The sequence below is a fragment of the Bubalus kerabau genome, chromosome 17 (genome assembly GCF_029407905.1).
Source record: "Bubalus kerabau isolate K-KA32 ecotype Philippines breed swamp buffalo chromosome 17, PCC_UOA_SB_1v2, whole genome shotgun sequence".
Taxonomy (NCBI): Eukaryota; Metazoa; Chordata; class Mammalia; order Artiodactyla; family Bovidae; genus Bubalus; species Bubalus kerabau.
Window position 1 is genome coordinate 37,760,398 of NC_073640.1, and position 21,388 is coordinate 37,781,785.

Consider the following 21,388-nt stretch of genomic DNA (forward strand, 5'->3'; position numbering starts at 1 on the left):
ATGGCTTGGGGGGTCTTGGAGGACTGGGCAACCCCATGTTGGCTCTAGCTTCCTGGACCAGGTCCAGTGGGAAGATGGAGTCATGGATTGAGCCTCCTGTCAAAGAACAAAAGTCTTGGGACTTTCCTGGTGGTCCAGTGGTTAAGACTCTGCACTTCCAACGCAGGGGGCATGGGTTTGATCTTTGGTCAGGGAACTAAGATACCACCATGCCATGCAGCATAGCCAAAAAAACAAACAAACAACAAAAGTCCTAAGAGCCAGCAAACCACTTTCCATCAGGAATCCCAGCTGGGCTGCTCACGGCCCCTCCTAACCACCTTACACATGACCTTGCTGCTGACAAGAGCCCCTGGATGTCCGACAGAGGGTGGGTGTTGGGGGGGTAGCTGTGGTCATGTAAGGAATTAGGGCTGGGTTTCCCCTCTGATAATCTAAGCTCTTGACCTCAGCAATGTTTCCTCATTGCCAAGGGAACTGCATCCACACTGGGCCACTCAGGCCCCAAGCATTCCCCAACATGCATCAGAATGGCCAGGGGCCCCAGGAACCATACCAGGACATGCCCTTGAAACACCCCCAATTCTCCGTCCTCTCAGTTCTCTGGGCTGAGCTTGGCTGCCTAGGAGGAACAGACCGAGGCAAGAACACCCCCAGGAGAGCCTGGCCTTCAGATCACAGCTCTGCAAGTTGCTAGCTGTTTCACCTCTTCCCATTTAGTTTGGCTGAGCCTCAGTTCCCTCCTGTGTAGAACAGGAATAGTGCCTTCATGGTGGTGGTTATAAGATATGAATAATCTGAGGACTTCCCTGGTGGTCCAGTGGTTAAGATTCCATGCTTCCAATGCAGCGGGTGCAGGTTCGATCCCTGGTTGGGGAACTAAGATCCCACCCACTGTATGGTGCATCCAAAAAAGAAAAAAGAAAAGGTATAAATAACATGAAATTCAGAGGTAAACTGGTTGGCATGTGTATGTACTGGCATATAGTAATATCGATATCTCAGTATGAACACTTTTATTATTGCCCTTGGTTGGACAGGACAGGCTGAGTGGCTCTGTGGGCCCTCTCCTGCTGTTTCTCTTCTGCTCCTGCTCCATTCTGTCCACAACAGTGGTCTGCCCAGGACAGGGGCAGGTACAGATACTTCTCCCCTCTCCCCACTACCCACCTTTTCTCTGTGGGACCCTAAGCCCTTCCCCTTCCTGGGGTAGCAAAATGCTGCAAAGGGAACTTGGCTGGATTTCAGTGTCCCCACCCCTCCTCACACCATAGCTCCCATGCCCCAGTTCCTCTGTTCTGTTCTAAGGCTCAATTCATTCATTCATTTCACTGACCTGTATTACCTAACTGTATGCCAGGCCCTTGTGCTTTGGGCAGGATGATGAGCAAAAATGGACAGACCTGGGCATGTTCATATGTGTCCTCTAATCCCTGGGTTGGTCTCACTTAGCTATGATTTGTTGTTCCCATTTTGTAGACATGGTAACCGAGGCCTGAGAAGTCATAGGCCAGAAACAGCACAGCCAGACACACCTGGTGGAGGGCTTCAGGGACCTGAAACTTCATTCCCCCCTCACCCCCCAACCCTACCCCTACCCCTGTGTTTGCAGATAGCAGCTGGGATTCCAGAAAGTTACTCAGGCATTAGTCCAGTATTCACAAATGGTGTCACTGCAGGCAGCTGGGGGCCAGGCCCAGATGAGTCAAAACTGAAAGGGGGATATCTGATACGCTGGCTGGCTGGATGTGAGCAGCTTGGTGTCCCTCATCCACTGTGGCCTGGCTGCCAGAAGGGCCAGCTGAATGACTCAGTGACAGCTGTCTCCCCTGTGACCCCCCTCCTCACCCCCAGCTGAACAGAGACACCACAGATCTTAGACAGATCTGGGCTGTCACTGCAGACGTACACAGGCAGTGAAATCTACAGCTGGGTACTGGTGGTTGGGAAGCCTCCTTGGGGCCTGAGGGACCCTGGCTGGTTGGTCACCTGCCTCTCTGGAGCACTGAGCTGCCTCATCTTTGGAAATGGGAAGGTGGGTACTCTGCCTGGAAGGTCACCTGAAATGGTCCTAGATCCACTTGCAATCCCCTCAGAGCAGTCCTGAGCTGTTGTCACCACTTCCCACATCACACATGAAGAAACTGGGGGACGTGGACTGATGACTCCACCTCTCTGAGCAGCCAGATCTTGGTCACTGGGTGGCAAAGCCACTCCTGCCTGGAAACCAGGTGACATTGGTGGTAAAGAACCTGCCTGCCAATTCAGGAGACTTAAGAGATGAGGGTTCGATCCCTGGGTCGGGAAGATCCCCTGTAGGAGGGCATGGCAACCCACTCCAGTATTCTTGCCTGGAGAATCCAATGGACAGAGGAGCCTGGTGGACTATAGTCCATGGGGTCACACAGAATGGGACAGGACTGAAGTGACTTAGCACAGCATAGGCCCCTCCAGCCAGGCAACAGCGCCCCCTGCCAGCTGAGCAGTACCTGCTGAACTCCTTAGGTTCCTCTACTCTAACTGGAGGTCTTTGGGAGTCACTTACTTATTCTAGAAGCTTCTTTCCTCACCTGCATTATAGAGATAAGAAAGATGCCACACAGGGCTGGCTCAAGAATTGGCCATCTAGGTACTTACATATCAAGGCTTCTGCCAATGCCCACTCTCAGGACAGGCTCAATATCTTCAGAAGGCCCCCAGGAACAGATTTGCCAAGTGCCCAGGCCCCTTGCTGAGGCCTCTGGAAGGCTCTGCCCACCAGATGGGCTGGCAAGTCTTCTTAATAACTGAATTTTTCCTCAAAGAAATGGAGGCAGGGAATCACATTATGACTTCTGACTGGCTGATCCAAGGTCTAAGCCCCCCAGCCTATCCTGGTGACCAACTGTGCTGCGGGAGGCAGAGGCCCCAGACCTGAGCACCTGGGGTGACACAGCTGGAGGACACTGGTGGAGACAGTGCTTCAGGTGGCTTTCAACAGAGAAATCTGCTGTCACTGCCCTGGCCGGGGGACCAGACTGAGCTTCACCGAGGATGGGGACAAGCTGGCATCACACAGCTACTGGTGGATACTAAGGATTCATAGAACACTCCTGGGCAAGGTTCTCATTAATAGAACTAACCTGAACTCAACCAATTTCTAGTTTATAGGAAACACAGCAAAGGAAGAAATTAGACTGTGGGACTTCTCCAGGACAACTCACATTGTGCTTTTCAAAATAGTGTCAAGAAAGATTAAAAGGTGGGGAGGTGGGGAGATAGTTCTAGAAGAGGCTAAAGAGATGACAACCAAGTGCAATACATGGAACTTGACTGGAGCCTGATTAAACGAACTATGAATGACACTGTGGGGAAATTCATATATGACTGGATATTAGATATTAGTGTCAGGGAATTGTTTGCTTTGGGACCAGATAACAGTACTGTGGTTACAGGCTTAATCTTAGGAGACATAAGATGAAGTACTTAGAAGTGAAGGGTCATATGTCTGCAGTTTACTGTCAGGCATATTTATATTCTCCACACATATAAATAAAGCCAGTGTTGTAACACATTAAGAACTGTTAAATCTAGGTGGTGGGTATACAAGACTGTGTGCTACCTTCTTCTTTCAATTTTTTGGCATACTTGCAACTTTTCCCAATCAAATCATTGGGAGAAATTTTTAAAATGAACCAATCCTCCTTGACTCATCCTGTATAGGCACTCACTACCACCTCCATCCCAAATCGAGAGTGACCCCACAGAGATGAAAGACTCTCAGGCACCCTGGGAAATGAATATAAATTAAGGGTTTATTACAAAATGCAAAATGTTAGTTTCTTATTGTCAATGATTCAAGAAAACAAGGCCATGAGCCCTGCATGGGGCTGGGAGCAAAAATCCAGGCTCAAGACCGGGCTGACAGACACTGGTTCACAACCTCAAGCAGGTGGGTGTTCTCTAGGGCAGCTGCCACCCGCTCTTTATCTGCAAGCTGCTTGTTCACTAGGTGGAAAGAAGAGAGTGGTGAAATATATCTAACCCCCCCAACCCCCAACAAAGCCCTCCTGTCACCTTCCCAGGATTCCAAGTCTTGATCTGGCTACCCCAACCATCTGAGCCCACACTTTCCCCACCTTCTTGTGACCCCTTCCCACCTGGCCACTCTCGTCTGCCTGCTACACTATAAAGCCTGGCACACCCTGGTCCTATATACTTAGAAGAGAGAGAAGGCAGGGGTGAAAGAACATGGTAAACACAGGAGACTCAAGTCAGGCCAACTTTGCTTTAGGCTGCCACCTAAAGCATCCGCCTAGTGCCATACCCCCAATCTTGCCCTAGAAACCATCATGGCAAGGGGGAAGCCTCGGGGCTAATGCTTCAATACCTGCCCACACTTACCTGCATGTTCTGAGGCATGGGTCCCTGGTGTAATGTGCACATCCATCTGGGAGGGAGAGAGGTGGGCCTGAGCACCCACACACCTGTCTACCCCCTTCTCCCCACTCACCCCCTCCAGTTGATCCTACTTCCTAATTATTCTTTTGGACTCTGGCCTTCCAAATCCACTCACTGCCAGTCCATCACTACCCAAATGTCTGGCCAATGGCTACCGACTTAAAGACCTGCCTGCACCCTCCACCCCTGCTCCAAACTTATCTGTGGCTCCCTACTGCCCAAACTGCCACACTCCTCACTACTTTTCTGCACTTTCCAGTGTGGGTCTTTATTCTTGTCCTATACAGTTGCAAAGTCTCCTCCCAATTTCATCTCTGCTAGCCAGGTTCCTTTCAGATCTCTCTGATGTCCAGACTCATGCTCCCATATCCTCCTCAGTGACAAACACTCACAGCTGCCCCACCCCCAGGACTAAGTTCAAACTCACCTTGAAACGCTGGGGAAGGGATCGCAGAAGCTTGACTTTGATGGACAGGCCAATAAGGGTGGCCATACTGCAGTGTGGAATGGTGGGTGTGAAGGCCACAGCCACTGTGCTCTCGGGGTCGCTCACCTAGTTGGGGAGAGGGATGTTAGGAGTCCTGACCCGTTCAGTCCTGAGCCCCTCTTTTTAGTCTGTTGCTTCAAACAAGTCGTCTAACAAGTATGGGCCTCAGTTTCCTCATCCATAAAATGGGTGTGCAAATGTTCCAAAGAGCCACTGAGGGAGGAGTCCGTGTCCTGAAAGCACACCAGCCCCTTGGTGCACAGCTGAGCTATTCTGACTCTCCCGAACAAGTCGCTACCCCGGATGCTGGGAGTGACTCACCTGAACCCGGACTTGCTCTACTACGTTCAATTCTTCTAGCGTCAGGGGATGCTCCGGGTCATTGATGGAGCGAATCAAATGTGCCAAGTGAAGGAAAGAGGACTCAGCGCCTTTGCCCACTGAGAACCCTCCGCCGGAATGCCCGGCCCTAATACAGCTCCACCGACTACACAACGTCACTTCATCCCCGGCATCCCATGCCCCCGAAAACCGCCCCCCACCCCCGAGCCCGGCAGAGGCGGATATCGAAGATCTCGCGCGCGTCGATGCTGTCTGGAACCTGCTCGTCCTCCTCGCCCGCGGTCACTGGCCGGTCCCCAGAGCGCTCGTAGATGAGGGGGTTAGCGTTCTCCAGGAGACCGCCCCCCATCCCGCCGCCGCCCACCATCGCGGAACCGCAGCCGGCGACCGTAGGCATGCACTTCCTCTCCTACGGCGCACTTCCGGGGAACGGGAAGGGGGCGTGGCGTGGTGACGGGGTAACGCGAGGGACACGCGGCGCTGCCCGTACTCCACCTGGGGTATGGGTGGGACGGTGGCCGCTGTGAGCTCTCCACCCGGACCCGGGAATATACCGAGAGCCTCCAACAACGGCACCGAGAAGGGAGTACATGTGCGAGCCGGGAGGGTGCTGGGCACCGCAGGATAAGGCTGGAGCACTGAAGATCCGAATGAGATCGAGCCAGGCATCATTTCCCCCGAGAAACCTGCCCCTTAGGCTGGGCAGTTGCCTAGACTTGCCTGTCTGCCCTGGCACCGCTCACTGCGTTTCGGAACTTCCTGGACACGCACCTGCAGCTCCATCTGCACCTGGGGCCCGAGAGTGCTCTCCCAGTCTCCAGCACGCGGACCAGCAGACGTTCTTTAAATGTTTGTCCAATGTATAAATAACTGACCTCGATTTTGGAAAGAGCTGGGGACAGGGAAAGACCCGGGATGAGGTTGAGGGTGTCCTTAAGATGAGTGCCACGATCAAGTGTGCCTTTCAAAAGGGGTACCTTTGCTGAGTAGGGCGGGGGGCTCAAGGAGACCCTCAGACCAGAAACAATAAGGGGATGAAGGTGAACCCAGGAAATCGATCCCTGAAAACAAGGAGGAGTTTTTGGAATGACTGACAGTCACGTTTTCCTGCCTTTACTCGAGCGGTTCCTTTCCCTCTGAACGAAAGTCGTTTTGATATCTCTTGTCTGTGGGAATTCTGATTGTGCCCCTCCTCAAGGAAACGCTCCCGGTTTCCCCAATTACAGCTTATTGCTCCCTCTCCGCGCTCCTCGCACCCGTTCCCCCCGCCCCCGCCCTACATTTGTCGAGCCTGTGACTGTAGGGACACTGAACGCAAGTTTGGGGAGAGGGGTCTTGGTATTGAGGAGGAACTGCGGAAGCCTCAATGCCTCTTCGAAGGAAGCCCAAGGGGACCCAGACAGAAGGGAAGCGGTTGTGCTAGCCCCTGCCTGCCACTGGTCTTAACCCATTTAGTCCCGCTCTCCTGCCAAACCCACTTTTGCTCCTGCCTACGCCCTGCCCAGTCCAAATTCCAGATCTGGGCGAGGCACTGACTGGTCGAATCCTGGCTGGACCGGTCCTCGCGCAGCCTCTTAATGAAAAGCCGTGTGCCCGCCGGTAGTGCAGAAAAGACCTCTGAGCTCACGATGAAGTCGGACGGGCCTCGCTTGCGTCTGAGGGCCGTGGCCTTCGGGTTCTTGCTTCTCCTCGTCCCGGGCCAGGGTGAGGCTCCCGCGCAGGGCGACATAGGGACCGGGGTAGGTAGGACTTGGCCAAATTCTGCAGAAGCTGTGGGGATGGGGGTGGGGGTGGGAGAGCGGGTACTGGCGTCGGGGAGGTGGGAGCCGCTGGAGCGCTACAGTACCAGAACCGTGAGCCCACGCATCTCTGCGTCCCCAGAGGCGAGAAAAAGTCTGGCCTGCCCCAGGTCTAGTTACGCTGAGGGGCAAACGGGCTCTAGGGTGTGAGACGCAGCCGGGCGGGGTGGGAAGTTATTTGGAACATTTCCCTTCAAGTGTTCGTGATGGAGCTTGAGCTGATCGGTGATAGCATCAACAATAATAATACCTTCCTGCCACCGTTTGGCTCTGAGCGTTGCAACCTTGGCCAGAGGGACGTTCTGACAGCCTCTGAATCTCTCTCCACGGAGTTGTAGGCAAGGTTACTGGCTCAGGCTACAGAGGCCCCCATCCCCAGCAGCTACATCTAGCAGAAGAGACTGCACCATCCTCTTCACCCCATGCACCCACCCGAGATGAGGGTATGCCTTAGCCTTCAGGGCAAAGGTTATAGCTCTTTGTGCCAACCCTTATCAGTAGCTTTTACTGATAAGTAGCTTAGGCTTTGTGGGCACAGTACCCGGGCACAGCCCCAGCTCCTGTACCTGCTCTTGAACCCTATGATCATGTAATTTAGAGGTTCTCTGCCTGTGACACTTGACTATCTTGTCCCCTCCCAGTCCAATCTGCCCAGGAAGGGTCCACTCATGGACTCCCCCGTGGCCCACCCCACTGGGCTTCCACCCTTACCCCTTGCTGACCAGACTCTAGGAGGTCCCTGGAATCTTCCAGCACCACAATCTGCTAAGCTTGGCTGAGGCCTCTTTTTAAAAATGTTGCTGTGTTGGATTGGACCCACTTTTAGAGCAGAAGAATTGGTAAGTACAGGTGATGGGTCTGTCCCTCTCCTGTTCTACCAAGTCCTAGCTTTTCGACAGGGACCATCTAGATCTCCAGGGCTTTCCACACAGGAGTTCACCCAAGAATGGGTGTGTGCATGCATCCTTGGTTTTCACCTAAATGGTCACCCATTGCCTCCCTTTCTGGTCCCTGGCTTTTCCACTTCTTGACCCCAGGAGTGACCTCCACACCCCATCGTGGTAGAACTTCTTCATAGTGTTTAATGAAAGGCCTTCTCTTCAAGAAGTAAGCATCCTCAATGTAACCAGCCTCTGATCAGGAACATTTCAGCAGGTTTTGTCCTTTGCTATAACGAACAACCAGCATTAGAGGCTGGTGGAGGCAGTGAATCACATAGATAGACATTTCATCCCACCGGGAACTAGAGAGCAGCATGTTCCTTGGGAAAATGGTGGGCCTTCTGACTTGAAAAGGCATTGCTCAATTGCCCTCTATGGAGTGTGAGAATAGCTGCTGACTCTGGCCTCACCCACACTATGTGTCATCAAGCATGTTAATCCGTGTAAATCTAATAGGTATAGGGTAGTACAGTCACGTGAGGCTGTTTTTTGTTTTCTTTCTTTAAAAAAAAAAAATGAACACTTTTTATTATGAAACCAGGCTCAGATCTGCCAAATTCTGCAGACAGAACCTGAGCATGCAGGAAGAAAGGTGCCAAGGAGCTGGGAACCAGTGGAGATAGCACCAGAGGAATTGGGAGCCTGATTGGATACCTCCCTGCACCCTGAGGCACAGAGAGGGTCAGGACTGCCTGAGGTCACATAGCACTGCAGGGCTTCCCATCTGAGGTAGGGAGAGTAATATAGCAGACTTAGTATGCCTTCAACAGTTATCAAGACCTGGGCAACTTAGTTTTGTTTGGATTATCGCCTCTCCTTTGCACTATTATTTGAAGCAAATCCCAGACATCACATCACTTGTAAATTTTTTTAATCATGTCCTACTAAAAGAAAAGGTGTATATCTCTCATAATTTCTTAATGTAATCAAACATCTAGTCAAACATTGTTTTTTCGTGTTATCTCATGATATTTATGACATTTTTTAAAACCATGATTTATATAAGGTTCATACTTTAAGAACTGGTAGCTGTGCTTCTTTTTTTAATAGCAAATTTGAGATATAATTCACATAGCATTTAATATGGTTTGTAGGGACTTCCCTGGTGGCCAGTGACTAAGACTCCGTGATCCCAATGCAGGGAGCACATGTTTGATCCCTGGTCAGGGAACTAGGGACTTCCCTGGTAGCTCATCTGGTGAAGAATCTGCCTGCAATGCAGGAGACCCTGGTTTGATTCCTGGGTCAAGAAATTCCCCAGGAGCAGGGATAGACTACCCAATCCAGTATGTTTGGGCTTCCCTCGTGGCTCAGATGGTAAAGAATCTGCCCTCAATGAGGGAGACCTGGGTTCGATCCTTGGGTTGGGAAGATCCCCTGAGGGAGAGCATGGCAACAGACTCTGTATTCTTGCCTGGAGAATCCCCATGGATAAAGGAACCTGGCGGGCTACGGTCCATGGGGTCGCAAAGTGTTGGACACAACTGAGCAACTAAGCACAGCACAGCACGGGGAACTAAATCCCACATGCCATAACTAAAAAAGATCCCATGTGCCACAACTAAGACCCAGCACAGCCAAAGAAATAAAATAAATAAACACATATTTTAATATGGTTTTTAGTATATTTATGGAGTTTACCACATTGATTTCCCTTTGCCCCAACATTTTGTCTCTATGAATATTCCAATTGTGATTTTGTATAAATTGAATCATCCAATATGTGGTCCTTTAGAACTGGCTTTTTTCACTTAGCATATTTTCAAGGTTCATCTGTGTTGTAGAATGTTTGGTAATTCTTTTTATTGCTGAATAATATATTCTATTGTGTAGATATGGTACATTTTATCAATCCATTTTTCAGTTGATGGACATTTGGATTCTTTCCACTTTTTGGCTATTATAAATAATCCTACTATGAACATCCATACCCAAGTTTTTGTGTGGACATGTTTTCAATTCTCTTGAGTTTATACCTAGGAGTGGAATTGCTGGGTCATTTGGTAACTCTATGTTTAACTTTTTGAAGAACTACACGATGTTTTCCAAAGCACTTGCACCATTTTCCTTTCCCACTGGCAATGTATGAAGGTTCCAGTTTTTCCACATCCTTTCCAACATTTATTATTACCTGTCTTTTTGAAGTATTTCATGAAGCTCAATCTTCAGATTCCTTCTCTGCCTCGCTTCTGTTTTCCTTGTGATTTTGTTGTTGTGTTGAAGAAATTAGTTTATTCTGGAGAGGATCCCAGAGTTGGGATTTGGGTTATTTTTGTTTGTTTTCTTGAAGTATAGTTGATTTATAATGTTAAGTTAGTTTCAGGCGTACAGTAAAGTGGTTCAGTGATAAACATATTCATATTTTTTTCCCTTATAGATTATTCTGAGATATTGAGTAGAGTTCCCTGTGCTGTATAAGAGCTCTAGGCCCTTGTTGGTTATTTTATATATAGTAGTGTGTATATTGGAGAAGGCAATGGCAACCCACTCCAGTGCTCTTGCCTGGAAAATCCCATGGACGGAGGAGCCTGGAAGGCTGCAGTCCATGGGGTCGCTGAGGGTCGGACACAACTGAGAGACTTCACTTTCAGTTTTCGCTTTCATGCATTAGAGGAGGAAATGGCAACCCACTCCAGTGTTCTTGCCTGGAGAATCCCAGGGACGGCAGGGCCTGGTGGGCTGCCGTCTATGGGGTCGCACAGAGTCGGACACGACTGAAGCAACTTAGCAGCAGTAGCAGTGTGTATATTGGAGAAGGAAATGGCAACCCACTCCAGTGTTCTTGCCTGGAGAATCCCATGGACGGAGAAGCCTGGTAGGCTGCAGTCCATGGGTTGCACAGAGTCGGACACAACTGAAGCGAATTAGCAGCAGCAGCAGCATTGTGTATATGTTAATCCCAAACTCCTAATTTATCCCTCCCCCCTTTTTCCTTTTGGTAACCATAAATTTGTTTTCTGTGTCCATGAATCTGTTTCTGTTTTGTTCATTTGTATCATTTTTTAAATTCCACATATAACAGAGTTTGGATTTTGCTGATATGGTGTCTTTTAACTGTTTCTCTGCCCCCTGGGTGCCTGTAAATTTGTATTTATATTCTAGAGTCTCGATCAAATTCAGATTTTACATTTTGCTTTGTTTTGTTTAGGGTCAAGACTGCTTCATATGTGGTACAATGGACTTCCAATAGAAAACATACAATGTCTGATTGTCTTGCTTTCTGTGACAAAATAAGTTGCTGACATCACATTCAGATTTCAGTATGCGTTTCTCTTAGCATGATTGAGACAAATATCTCCTCATTTGTGTAAGACCTATTTATTGGTATTCCTCATTCTATCTGAACATGCACTTTCACCATTTCATGTTCTTTTGCCAAATGTACGTTGCTGTCATCTTTCTTATTTATAGAATTTTTTATCTATTAGAAATTTCAGCTCCCCAACTGTTAGGTGACTTTCTTTCTTTTTTTAAATTTTTAAACTTTTATTTTCAAAGAACTAGTATTGTTTCTGCATAAGGTAGATGTGCTGGACGATCCATTTAAGCAAGTCCAGTTAGTCCAACTTAACGAAGCTGATGTCGTTCGCATACTGGTGGAAACGCTGGCGGCACATTTTGAGGCCGTATTTTTGGATCAGACCATGGTGGTTTGAGCAGACCCAGCAAGAGCGAGAACTCTGGCCGAATTTTCTCTGATGGATCCAATAGAGCTGCTGGTGACCCATGTTGCTTTCTTGGCTGCAATGAGGCAAAGGTGTTAGGTGACTCTTAATCTCTTCCTGGTTGCCAGATCCCTTTAGCAGGGCGGGCTGTGCTTTCTAATGTTCTAGACACAGCTGCCCTTTCCTCTGTAGTTCTCCTCATAACATCACTCTTTATTTGGGGAATACTTTATGTCATTCTTGCCACCTGGAGTGTGAGATCCTTAAGGACAAGAATCTTGTCTGTCTGATTCCTACAGTTCTCCTGCTGCTCCTAGACCTGCACACAGTGAGTGGAAGGGACACTCTCACCCCCATCAAACTCATATGGCTATTTGAGGCTCCTGGGGCTAAACCATGATGCCAAGCCCCAGAGAGGTACACTGAGCCTGATGGAAAAGGCTGGAGCAGTAAAGGCAGTGGGGGCAGGGCAGAATTACAGGCAGGGAATCTGTAAAGCAAGTATTGGTAGATCAGTGTCCCTTGAGCTGAGCTGAGGACAGGAAGGAGATGAAAACATCAACAGTCTGGGAGGGCAGCTGAATGGGGAGACCCAACCCTGATGTCCATCTCTCTGCCCACAGGCCAGGACTCTACCCGCCCTGTCCGGACCACACACACAGGGAAGGTACAGGGGAGCCTTGTCTACGTGAAGAATGCTGATGTGGGGGTCCACACCTTCTTGGGAATTCCCTTTGCCAAGCCACCTGTAGGGCCGCTGCGATTTGCACCCCCGGAGCCCCCAGAATCTTGGAGCGGTGTAAAGGATGGGACTTCCCAGCCAGCCAAGTAAGCAGGAGGTCCGGGAACTTTAGACCCTGGTATAGAGGGTACTCTTGAGCTCTGGGCCAGGTTGCAGTTGTTATTTCATCTAAGCCACAGCCAGTTTTCCTTCTGAGTTTGATGGATATTTGAATGCATTTTTCCGATAAGCATGCTGAAGCTTGAAAGAGCAAAGTAACTTTCCCAGACTGAGGGCTTAGCACTCAAAAGAGCATTAGATCTACATGCTGAAGGGACAAGCAGAGACATGTAACTCCCTAAGTTTTAATCGTACCAAGTGATCTCTGACACCAGAGAAAGTGGTTCTGGAAGAGGTTTGACCCTTGTAGGAGCTCCTGATTCTAGCAGCTCATACTGTAGATTCCCAAGGAGTGGCAGACCTGAGTCTTCACAGTCACTGTGCCAACCAACAGGGCCAGGTGCCACAACTGCAACCTGGCCCAGAGCTCAAGGCATTGACCAAGGAATGTGTGAATGTTCTTGCAGCTGGAAACTTTGAGGGAGAGATGAGGTTTTCTGAGAGATTGACTTGAGGTTTTTAAAGGACATTGCACTGCTCTTCTCTTGAGAAATTAAGCCATTCATTGTGGCACCACATGTGTACGGGCTACTCTCCTGTCCCAGGTCTGTGTGAGTACAGGGATATGGTGGTGAATGTCAACACAGGCAACCAACAGTTCTCATAGAGGCCCTCAAGAGTCAAGATTTCTCAGCCTCAGGAGGATAGTATCCAAGGCCCTCATAAACTTGAGGCTTCCCTGGAAGACGGGGCTCCATCCCAGCTTTCCCAGAGTCTGTGGACTGTAACCTGGTGCAAAGGTCCTTTAGGGAGGGATCACATGTAAGTGGGGCATCAGAGAAAGTTGGACCAAGTAGCTGGGAGTAAATCGGGGCCCAGAATCTGGTTACAGCTACTGCACAGCCCCAGGACTAACTGCCTGCCACGGCCACCAGGTGTCCGCAGGACCCCAATGGCATGAAAAGAATGGAACTATGGAATGTGACCCTGCCTTCTACCTCCATGTCTGAAGATTGTCTGTACCTCAACATCCACACACCTGCCCATTCCCATGAGGGCTCCAATCTGCCTGTGAGTGCCAGGACATAACTGGGTGAGGGGTGGGAGGACGTTTCTTCTGCAAGAAGATTGAAAAGGACAAGATCAGCTTGAGCCCCACTGCACGTGGACCCTGTTCAGACACTGAGTCCTTCTTACCCAGCATGGATGGCTGACCCTTTGGCACAGGGTCACAAAACCCTGGCTGCTCTCAGAGGTCAGAAACTGTGTCCCTAGGAGGGACCCTGGACTCACCCAACCAACTCATACCCAGGACCCAGTCAGGTACCGTGCCTAAGGCCTGCACTTTGAGGTGGCCAGAGACCCCAGTCTTGGATTATCCATTGGGCCAGTGAGAATGGAGTGCTCTTTTAATTAATGTGCATGCATGTAAGGTGATCAGAGAAACACCCCTTTTCTTTCCACCTCAGAGGGTTCTGGGGGAAATGGGGCCAGGCTCTGGTAAGTGGGACAGGCCTTACACGTGGGAGGCGGGCTTTCCTGATAGAACGTGGGTCACCTTCAGTCCAGGTAATGAAGACACTACTGTGTCTTGCTAGAGTTCTGTCCATGTGGTTAGGTGAGCCAGAGTCAAAGTGGTGGTTAGTTTAGGTAGCAGCCCTGGTGGGGTTTAGGGCCAGGTGGGAGCCACAGGGTAACTATACCTCGGATTGCCCAGGTGATGGTGTGGATCCATGGTGGCGGGCTTGTCCTGGGCATGGCATCCATGTATGACGGCTCTGCGCTGGCAGCCTTTGGAGACGTGGTGGTGGTCGTTATCCAGTACCGCCTGGGTTTGCTGGGCTTCTTCAAGTGAGTCTGGGGCTGGGCTGGGCTGGGCAACGTGGACTGATGGAGCTAGGACAGTCCCATGACCCTCATCCTTGCCACCTCTCAGCACTGGAGACAAGCACGCAACTGGTAACTGGGGCTACCTGGATCAAGTGGCCGCACTGCGCTGGGTCCAGCAGAATATCGCCTACTTTGGAGGCGACCCTGGCCGTGTCACAATTTTTGGCGAGTCTGCGGGTGGCATAAGCGTTTCTTTGCATGTCATATCCCCCATGTCCCAAGGACTCTTCCATGGCGCCATCATGGAGAGTGGCGTGGCCCTGCTGCCTGGCTTCACCATCAACTCATCTGACAAGGTCACCAAAGTGAGTGCCCTCACCTGTGGAAAGCCCAGACCTGCTCCCTGCATCTCTTAGCGCTCAGCCCATTATGCTGTCTGTTAAGTGGAGATAACAGGGACTCCCCTGCCATCAGAGGACCTTGGGAACAGCCACCTACCTGGGGATTGTTCAGGGGTCAGAATTCACAGGACTCTGTCAGCTCAGAGGCTGAATGTGTTCCATGGCCCACAGAACCTCTGCCCTGGGACCCCCATCAGAGGCAGGACCATCTAGGAAAGTGGGATGGCACCCATCCCCCCACCCCAGCTGAGTCCTCTGAGCAACAGGGAGGTTGGGACAATTTCAACCCTGTAGAAATCCATTCACAATACTCTGTGAGATTTGGGGGTACACCTGCCTGCACCTGGGGCATTAGGCATACCTCTCTCCCCTACCTGGAAGGATGAGCCGACCACTGCCTGATCTCTTCACAGGTGGTAGCCAACCTGTCTGCCTGTGGCCACATTGACTCAGAGGCCCTGGTGGACTGCCTGCGGCACAAGAATGAAGAGGAGGTTCTGGACATCAACAAGGTTTGGCTGAATGGATGTGGCTTTGAAGGGAGGGGCAATCAGGTGTGCGGCAGGCAAGCCTGGGTACCCTTCACTGTCCCGGGCAAGTTTTTCTAGCTCCACACTGTGGTGTCCTTATAGCCCTCTTACAGGAGCCTCCTGTAAGCCTCCCTTACAGGAGATGAGGTGCGAATTGAGACCAGGCCATGGTGAGGCAGATGTAAGACCTCTGGGGTGGGTGTGAGCATCCTGGGATGAACCAGGAAGGGGTGCATGATGTCTGTGGCATCAGAAAGTGTCTGCGACCTGACCTTGAGTATCCTTAGCTCATCAAGATCATCCCCGGCGTGGTGGATGGGATCTTCCTGCCCAAGCACCCCCTGGAGCTGCTGGCCTCTGACGACTTTCAACCTGTCCCCAGCATCATTGGTGTCAACAATGATGAGTACGGTTGGATCATCCCCTTGGTGAGGCCCACTCCCAAGCCTCCAGGTGCCTGGGAGCCCATCCAATGGGAAGTCCTCAGGGCTTCATAGTTCTGGGCCCATCCTATTTCCAACTTGAGTCTCTCCCACCACCCAGACCATGAACGATTCTGACACCAGGAGGGAAATAAGCAGAGAGTCCGTGAGGCATGCCTTGCAGGAATTGTCAACAATGATGGTGAGGTTCTTGTGGACCTGCCCTCATGGGGAGGGGTTCCTTTCCTATCCCAAGGCACGGGGAACCCATCACCCAGATATCCTGTCTATGCAATACCTGCCCCCACCTCCACCAGAGCTTGGCCCCTGTCCTCAGTTCCCAATCCCAACCCAGAATCCATCTCCCACCTCTGCCCCTGCTGCCTCCCAGCCCCTGCCAGCCTGCCTAACCTGACTCCCTCATCCACCTGGGGCAGACTATGCCTCCTGAGTTTGGTGAGCTGTTGATGGAGGAGTACATAGAGGACAGTGAAGACCACCAAACCCTCCAAAACCAGTTCCATGAGATGATGGGGGACTACATTTTTGTGATCCCTGCACTCCAAGTAGCAATGTTTCATCGTGAGTACATCTGTAACTAAGGCCAGAGTGGCAGGGGGGCAGCTTGGAGCTGCAGGTGTCAGGGGAGGTCTACCAGTGTCCAGGTCCCCACCCATATGTATTTATTGGGCCCCAGGTGCCAGGCACTTGAGATCCTTCATCTCGGTGAATCCTCATGGCTAGTCTAAGAGACAGACATTTATCCCATTTTACAGAGGAGGAAAAGAGTTCAGTGACCTTCAGTGACTTGCCCAAGACCACACCCTAGGAAGTTCCAAGGCCACGATTTGAACCCAGGCCCTTCCCACTGCCGTTGCTCCAGCCTGGGACTCCCTCACCCCATTGTCCAGATTCCAACCAGCTTTGGACCTAGCTATGTCATCACCATGGATCATGCAGGAAGGCTCCCAGTGAGGGGCCGCCATGTCATGGCCCATCTGCCCTACCTCCCCAGGTTCCCATGCCCCTGTCTACTTCTATGAGTTCCAACATCAGTCCAGCTTCTTCAAGGATATCAGGCCAAGCTATGTGAGGGCAGACCATGGAGATGAGGTTCGCTTCCTCTTCAGGAATGAGCAAAGTGAGTCATCCTGGGTGGGGCTCCTTGTTCCCAGGACGTGGGATGCTCCCTGAGACCCTGGGTGAGGGCAATCATGAGAAAACTAAGGCTCTGAGAGAGGACGGCATCAGGTGTCCAAGATCTGACAACTGGAAAGACTGAGCTCCAGGGACTTCCCTGATGGTTCAGTGGTTAAGACTCTACACTCCCGATGCAGGGGGCACAGGTTCAATCCCTGGCTGGGAAACTACAGTCCCGCATGCTGCAGGTACAAAAAAGAAAAGGAAATTTTAAAAAAGAAGAAGAAGAAAAGGAAAGGAAAAAAAAAAAACTGAGCTTGGAGTCCAGGACGCTTCAGACCAGAACCCACACTCCATCTCTCCCCACCCTGATCTTAGGTGTCTGGCATGGGTGCAGAGAACATATTTCAAAGGCATCTCTCTCTCTCTCTCTTTTTTTTCCCTTCTTCCCTACCCTCTTTTTCCTATTTATTTATTTATTTTTTAAAATCACTCAGTCATGTCCAACTCTTTGTGACCCCACGGACTATGCAGTCCATGGAATTCTCCAGGCCAGAATACTGGAGTGGGTAGCTGTTCCCTTCTCCAGGGGATCTTCCCAACCCCAGGTATTGAATCCAGGTCTCCCTCATTGCAGGTGAATTCTTTACCAGCTGAGCCACCAGGGAAGCCCTCCTATTTATTTTTTAAATCTCTTCCAGTGTCAGAAGAAGAGAGCCTTCTAGGTCAGGGTTGAACCCAGTGTCGGGTCAGCCAGAGGCTGGGATGAATATATGGGGCTTGGGCAAGGACAGGGCCTGGGGAGCGGGAACAGCTGAAGGCTGGGGATGACAGGGCAGAGCCTGGGATGGTGGGGAGATGGGGGAATGACCCATGTGCCGGACTGAACTGCCCTGACCTGGACCCTTGTCTTCTTGCTCTGTAGTCCGATTCACGGAGGAGGAGGAGCTGCTGAGCAGGAAGATGATCAAGTATTGGGCCAACTTTGCTCGAAATCAGTGAGATGTCACACCCCTACTTTAACCCCATGGTGGGGAGGGCAGGGCCTGGAACCCATTTGGGGCTCCCCTCGTCTGTCTATGGTGACTCATGAGCGTATGTGTCCTTCATTGCATGGCCCCCTCCCCAGCTCCAAGATCCTCTTGGACACTTTTTCCGTCTCTGGGTGACCTGGATGGTGGGGGGGCGGGGGCGGCGGTGACAGCGCTGTTACCTACAGAGCCTCCCTCTGTCAGGAAGGAGCAAAGGCTGCCCTGCCTGTAGAACTGATGCTCTAGTGGGAGGTGGTTTCTTTCTTTCCTACTTCTAGAAACCTCCCCTCTCATTCCCCAAGCCCTGTTTGGTTGCCTTGCCTGACCTGTCAGGGTGCTTGGATCTGAGCTTGGTAGGACTCAGAGTGACCCTCATGTCTACAGGAACCCCAATGGTGAGGGTCTGCCCCACTGGCCGATGTTCGACCAGGAGGACCAATACATGCAGCTGAACACGCAGCCTGCAGTGGGCCGGGCCCTGAAGGCCCACAGGCTCCAGTTCTGGATGAAGACCCTACCCCAGAAGACACAGGAGCTAATGGAGACCAAGGAGAAGCACACAGAACTATAGCTCCCTGCATCTGGGGTTGGGGGGTTGGGGGCTTGAGTATAGGTGGGGCTCTGCCAGATGTGCCCACACATGCCCAGTGAGGAGCCAGCAGCTTTTTCCTTCATTCACACAGCCATTCATTCATTCATTCTTCTACCCATCTATCCATCCAGCAAACCTTGAAGAACCGACTGCCTGATGTTCGCAAGCCTGCCACGGGTCCCCTCTTCTCAGACACAGTCAATAAACCTTCCCAGGAAGCTGCATGAGCAAACACTAATGGAAGTTTACTTTCTTTAGCACTCCACTGGACCCTGAGCCCCGTCTTCCCTTCCTTACTTCCACTGCCTCCCCAGCCTCTCTCTCCTCTACCTCTGAAGGAAGGTGCTTGGGGAACCTTGCACACCTGGCTCTCAGCAAGGCCCCCATGCTCTCCGTCTGTAAATGGCCAATCAGAAACCTGGACACCAGGATCCTGGGAGCGCAGGATCTCAGCCCCGCCCTCCACCCAAGCTACCCACTACTCAGAATGTCGATGTCCCTATCCCCACCCATTGTCTTCCTAGACTAAGTGCCATCTGTTGTTGACCTTTAAACAAACTTCTCTTTCACTTAGTGTCCCACAGAGGTGATTGACCCTGTTTTTTGTAGGAAGCAGAATTGGGCTTGTCCATGGGCTGCTGGAGCCTGGGCCAGCTGCACAGTGGCCAGGAGAAGTGGGCGGGTTCTTCAGTCACTGTCTCCTGAAGCCTGTCTTTATCTTCAGTGATTCTGCAGACATTGTAGGGCCCAGACTTTACATGATCGTAGCACATCCGTGAAGAGGTTTATCTGTGGGATATTTCCTGGAAGCAGGATTGAGGGGTCAGAAGATCTAGGATTTTAGGAGAAGAGACTTGTCTGTTGGCTCCCAATGGCTTCTTCATCCAGGGAGGTCTCCTTTGCTTTTTAGAATCCCCCTTGTTACTGCCGACCCTCCCCGCCTCACCCAACCATCCCCTCTGCTGAGCATTCCCCAACTCACTGTGGGCATTGACATGATTAGTTTTCCTATGGACCTCATTCTCCCTAAACTTTTAATTCCTTTTCACCATCTCTTCCCACCCCCCCCCCACCAAAACCCTATCTTATATTTCATCTCAATATGCAAAGGCACCAATTATGTTCATTCTGCCTCTTTGTTCCACCAAAGCACTTTCTTTATATCAATAAGAGGTTGTATCCCTCTTCTCATAGATCCAGGACTCCCTACCTCTGACCCTCTGAGTACCAGGTTTCCCAGGAGAAATGTCCCCCTTCTTTCTACCCACTGTGTTCAGCCCAATCAGAGCCCCCTGAAGTTGGGCTTGAAGGATGGAGATTCATGCATTGCCCACTATAGACACCAGATGGCACACAAGTACACCCTTGAGCTTGAGATGACCAACTCTGGATGAGAAAGGAGACTTCCTTCTAAAGAACACTTTGTTTTGTTGTTCTTGTTAGTTCATCTCTAAGTCTTGTTCGACTCTTTGCGACCCCATGGACTGTAGGCCGCCAGGCTCCTCTGTCCATGGGATTTCCCAGGCAAGAATACTGGAGTGGGTTGCCATTTCCTTCTCCAGGGGATCTTCCCAACCTAGGGATTGAACCCACACCTCCTGCATTGGCAGGTGGATTCTTTACCACTGAGCCACTAGGGAAGCCCGTTCTCATGAACACTGCCTGGTTCTAATGCTTCCCCAGCATCCTGAAAGCATCTGTTGGCATGCATGCTTCTGTTTTTCAGTCCTGCTATGCACAGTATACTTCCCAAAAGTGGACTCCCAGGACTAGTTTTAGGTAAACTGATTTTTTGAACAGCTTTATTGTGGAATAATTCACATACACATTCACCCATTTTAGGTGTGAAATGGGTGTACAGTTTTACAAATTTGGATAAATGTATAAGACGTACAACCACCATCACATCAAGTTTTAGGATGCATCCATTGCTCAGAAAAGTTCCTTTGTGCACCCTGGCACTGCCCCGAACCTGGTTCCACACAAATACTAACTTGCTTTCTGTTGCTATAGTTTGCCTTTTTTAAAGCTTCATATAAATTGTTTTTTTTTTTTTTTACCAGATTCTGTCTCTCAGCATAATGTTTTTGAGATTCAACCAGTAGTTTTTCTCTTTTCTTGCTGAATAGGATTCCATATATGACATGCCACATTTTACCCATTCATCCACTGATGCACAGTTGAGTGATTTCTACTTTTTCCCAGGTGGCGCTAGTGGTAAAGAACCCACCTGCCAATTCAGGAGACATGAGACATGGGTTCCATCCCTGGGTCAGGAAGATCCCCTGGAGAAGGAAGTGGCAACCCACTCCAGTATTCTTGCTTGGAGAATCCCATGGACAGAACAGCCTGGTGGACTACAGTCCATGGGGTCCCAAAGAGTCGGACACGACTGAAGCAACTGAGCATTTTTAGGCTATTTTCAACAAAGTCGCTATGAACATTTTCAGACAAGTCCCTGGACATATGCTTTCATTTCATAAATAGTAAATTGCTAGGGCTTCCCAGGTGGCAGGAGCAATAAAGAACCCACCTGTCACTGCAGGAGACATAAGAGACACAGGTTCAATTCCTGGAGGACAGCATGGTAACCCACTCCCATATTCTTGCCTGGAGAATCCCATGGAAAGAGGAGCCTGGAGGGCTATAGTCTGGTCCATAGGGTTGCAAAGTGTTGGACATAACCGAAGCAACTTAGCACACATGCAAATAGCTAACAGTGGATTCACTGAGTCATATGGAAAGTGTGTGCTTAACTTTGAAAGAAAATGTCAAACTGCCTTCCAACTTGACTATACCATTTTTGCATACTCATTAGCCATATATGTGAGTTCCAATTACTCCAGATTCTTACCAGCACCTCGTCTTATCAGTCTTTTACATTCGATTAATTTAATGGATGTGTAGTGGTATCTCATTGTGGCTGG

At 50.4% G+C, this 21,388-nt stretch overlaps 3 protein-coding genes across 6 annotated transcripts; 1 reads left to right on the forward strand and 2 right to left on the reverse strand.

Annotated features, from left to right (window-relative positions):
• Positions 1 to 3,774: 3,774 nt before the first annotated feature.
• On the reverse strand, positions 3,775 to 5,732 carry CIAO2B (cytosolic iron-sulfur assembly component 2B). Its single transcript, XM_055552482.1, has 5 exons — positions 5,493 to 5,732; positions 5,249 to 5,326; positions 4,868 to 4,993; positions 4,384 to 4,429; positions 3,775 to 3,987 (listed from the first exon to the last, which is right to left on the reverse strand). Exons 1-5 carry the CDS (start codon positions 5,664 to 5,666, stop codon positions 3,890 to 3,892), a joined length of 522 nt encoding a protein of 173 aa, XP_055408457.1. The 5' UTR covers positions 5,667 to 5,732; the 3' UTR covers positions 3,775 to 3,889.
• A 1,006-nt stretch (positions 5,733 to 6,738) lies between these two features.
• CES2 (carboxylesterase 2) lies at positions 6,739 to 18,695 on the forward strand. 4 transcript variants are annotated; one of them, XM_055552467.1, is made up of 12 exons: positions 6,739 to 6,973; positions 12,298 to 12,502; positions 13,451 to 13,586; positions 14,233 to 14,366; positions 14,452 to 14,710; positions 15,160 to 15,258; positions 15,564 to 15,704; positions 15,820 to 15,900; positions 16,136 to 16,280; positions 16,714 to 16,839; positions 17,764 to 17,836; positions 18,593 to 18,695. In XM_055552467.1, exons 1-12 carry the CDS (start codon positions 6,847 to 6,849, stop codon positions 18,600 to 18,602), a joined length of 1,536 nt encoding a protein of 511 aa, XP_055408442.1. In that variant the 5' UTR covers positions 6,739 to 6,846; the 3' UTR covers positions 18,603 to 18,695. The 4 variants fall into 4 exon arrangements, with proteins under 4 accessions (XP_055408442.1, XP_055408443.1, XP_055408441.1 ...); XM_055552468.1 differs by having other exon boundaries at positions 6,741 to 7,008; positions 18,254 to 18,695; XM_055552466.1 differs by having other exon boundaries at positions 6,741 to 6,973; positions 18,254 to 18,695.
• On the reverse strand, positions 11,567 to 11,746 carry LOC129631453 (40S ribosomal protein S29-like). Its single transcript, XM_055552483.1, has one exon. It carries the CDS (start codon positions 11,735 to 11,737, stop codon positions 11,567 to 11,569), a length of 171 nt encoding a protein of 56 aa, XP_055408458.1. The 5' UTR covers positions 11,738 to 11,746.
• Positions 18,696 to 21,388: the final 2,693 nt, after the last annotated feature.